Source organism: Centroberyx affinis, unplaced genomic scaffold (assembly GCF_046629955.1).
Source record: "Centroberyx affinis isolate AG114_WGS23_722 - 3 ecotype Tasmania unplaced genomic scaffold, CSIRO-AGI_Caff_v1 ptg002983l_1, whole genome shotgun sequence".
Lineage (NCBI taxonomy): Eukaryota > Metazoa > Chordata > Actinopteri > Beryciformes > Berycidae > Centroberyx > Centroberyx affinis.
In genome coordinates, this window is record NW_027281089.1 from 1 (window position 1) to 2,336 (window position 2,336).

General features: G+C 50.3%; 1 protein-coding gene across 1 annotated transcript; it reads right to left on the minus strand.

The window, feature by feature from the left end:
* Window positions 1-1,070: 1,070 nt before the first annotated feature.
* LOC139658928 (putative uncharacterized protein BRD3OS) lies at window positions 1,071-1,848 on the minus strand. Its single transcript, XM_071537116.1, has one exon. It carries the CDS (start codon window positions 1,467-1,469, stop codon window positions 1,071-1,073), a length of 399 nt encoding a protein of 132 aa, XP_071393217.1. The 5' UTR covers window positions 1,470-1,848.
* Between the last annotated feature and the right edge of the window lie 488 nt (window positions 1,849-2,336).

A 2,336-nucleotide genomic window follows, 5' to 3' on the forward strand; every position in this document is an offset into this window, starting at 1 on the left:
ATAATAAACCAGCAGAAAAACAGAAACAAAAGGGTTTCAGCCCTACAGGCTTGAACCCCTAATAATAACACACTGAGCTGCTGGAGGCTTCATGACATCAGAGATGACGACTGATTGGCTCATGTCTGTTTTTTAATAAAAGGCTGATATTAGTCTGACAGAAACCGGATCAGATCCTGATCTCAACATCAGTGTTCAGTATAAACCATGCAGTCATTTATAATACTCATGCTTTCAGTAATACTCCTGATTATATCCAGCTGCCAGTACAGACAGCAGCTCACTGGGAGAACCGGGAGAACCGGTCCGATCCAGACTGTCAGTCGGTCTGAGTCTGTGTGGAGTCTCCTGGTCAAACTGGCCGGGACGTTTCCTTCAGTCTCCGCCTGATGACATCAGACCTGCCGGAGAACCCGTCAGCTCGTCTGCGATTGGCCGGTTCTCCACAGGAAGAAGAAAACACACCAAACACCGGAATGGATCCAGAACACAAAGAACATCAACAGCTGTTTTTAAGTTGCAGTGTTTTGGGAGTAAACTGTCTGTCAGCTGTTCAGAGGATCAGACAGAGGTGTGGTGGTAAATAAAGAGGAGGGTGAACTCTGACCTTTGACCTCCAGTCAGTCATCATCATGAGGCAAACGGCCACCAACAGAAACACAAAATCAATGATGATAAAAAAAAAAAGAAACAAAATCAATTAAATTTAATCAAATCAGTTTGATGCTGACACCCCCCCCCCCCCCCCCCCCGACACACACACAGACACACACACACATATTCTTGTATTCCATCCAGAGTGAGGACCTTCATTGATTACATTCATTCCCAACCTCTAAACTAATCCTGAATCAAACCTGATCCCTAAAGTCAGTCCTTGAAGAAGTGCGGAGCGGCCAGGAACTCAAACTGCTCCTCAGTCTGGATGGAATACAAGTCCACACACACACACACACACACACACACACACACACACACACACACACACACACACACACACACACACACTCCCTCCATCATGTTAACATGAATCCTGGACTTGGTCTCGTGTTCAACCCGGTCTGTCTGGTCTACATGAGGCTGCAGATCCTGGAGCGCCCCCCCTCCTCGTCCCCCAGGCTCCTCTTGTCCCGGACCAGCACCGCCTGGTTGCCATAGCGACTGTACCAGGCCGACTGGCTGCGGCTCAGGTAGCTGGAGGGCGGAGCCTCCTGCAGCTCCAGCTGCTGCTGCTGCCAGATCAGCAGGGAGGCGTCACGGTACCGCAGGCCGGCGTACGCCTCCGACAGAGCCTTCTGCGCCAGGGGAGGCCGGCCTGGAGGAGGAGGGGGGGGGGGAGGTCCACCTGGAGGAGGAGGTTCTTCTGAAGGGGCTGGAGGAGTAGGAGGAGCAGCAGGTTCCTCAGGAGGAGCAGCAGGTTCCTCAGGAGGAGTCTCCTCAGCTACAGAAGTTCTCCTGGACTCCGACATGCTGCGCAGGTCAGCGGCTCAGAAACCATCACGGTGACGAGGGAAATGTCCACAGACCCGGCAGCCTGGACCGGGCCGGTCTGGACCGGCTCAGGTCCAGGTTCAGTCCAAACCACATGACCAGCCCTCTGGTCCAGCTGGTTCTGTTCAGGTTCCTGGTTTCTTCAGTAGAACCGGACTGCAGAAAGCTGGTCAGATCAGTAACATGTGTCTGTGCTGTTAGCTCCCCCCGCCCCCCGTCTGTTCCTGCAGCCTGACTCACATTCTGTCAACTGCTGAGGAAATATTATTTCTGATAAAACAGTCATTTCATAAAAATAAGGGAATTATACCTTTGAAAGTCTGTATGTTCAGAGGATAAAGCTGGACGGCAGCAGCCTGTTAGCCGGCTGGAAATGCTGACGACCACTTTCCTCTAATAGAAAGGGGCTTAGAGGCTAATCCAGCTAGCTCAGTTAGCTCAGCTAGCTCAGTTAGCTTCAGCCGCTAAACACACTGGAGTTTTACAGCAGCAGTTCGGCGGTAACAAAGTAAACTGACGCCGAGAATTAAAATCTAAAATGTAAAAACTTAAAATGTCTCATAACCTTCATCACATTTCCCTGACAGCAGACTGGAGTTAGCTCCTGTTAGCCGAGCTGGGAAACGTCCAGGCGAAGCTGCTGCTGCATCCAATGGCAACGGTGCATCTACACTTCTGTCCGGGTGGGAACACATACCGCAGGAAACAAAGGTTCCGCATGTCAGTCGAGGTTTTGTAAAAGAAGTTTCACTGCTATTTTCGTTTTTCTTACCACTGTTTTATAGAAGGTTGACTGTAGTTTGTGGCTTTACTGTATTTTGACTTTAGTTTGGCTGTAGTTTTGT

Bases quoted from the DNA above. Each gene is read 5' to 3' on its own strand.
- LOC139658928 (XM_071537116.1), bottom strand. From the start codon at position 1,469: ATGTCGGAGTCCAGGAGAACTTCTGTAGCTGAGGAGACTCCTCCTGAG.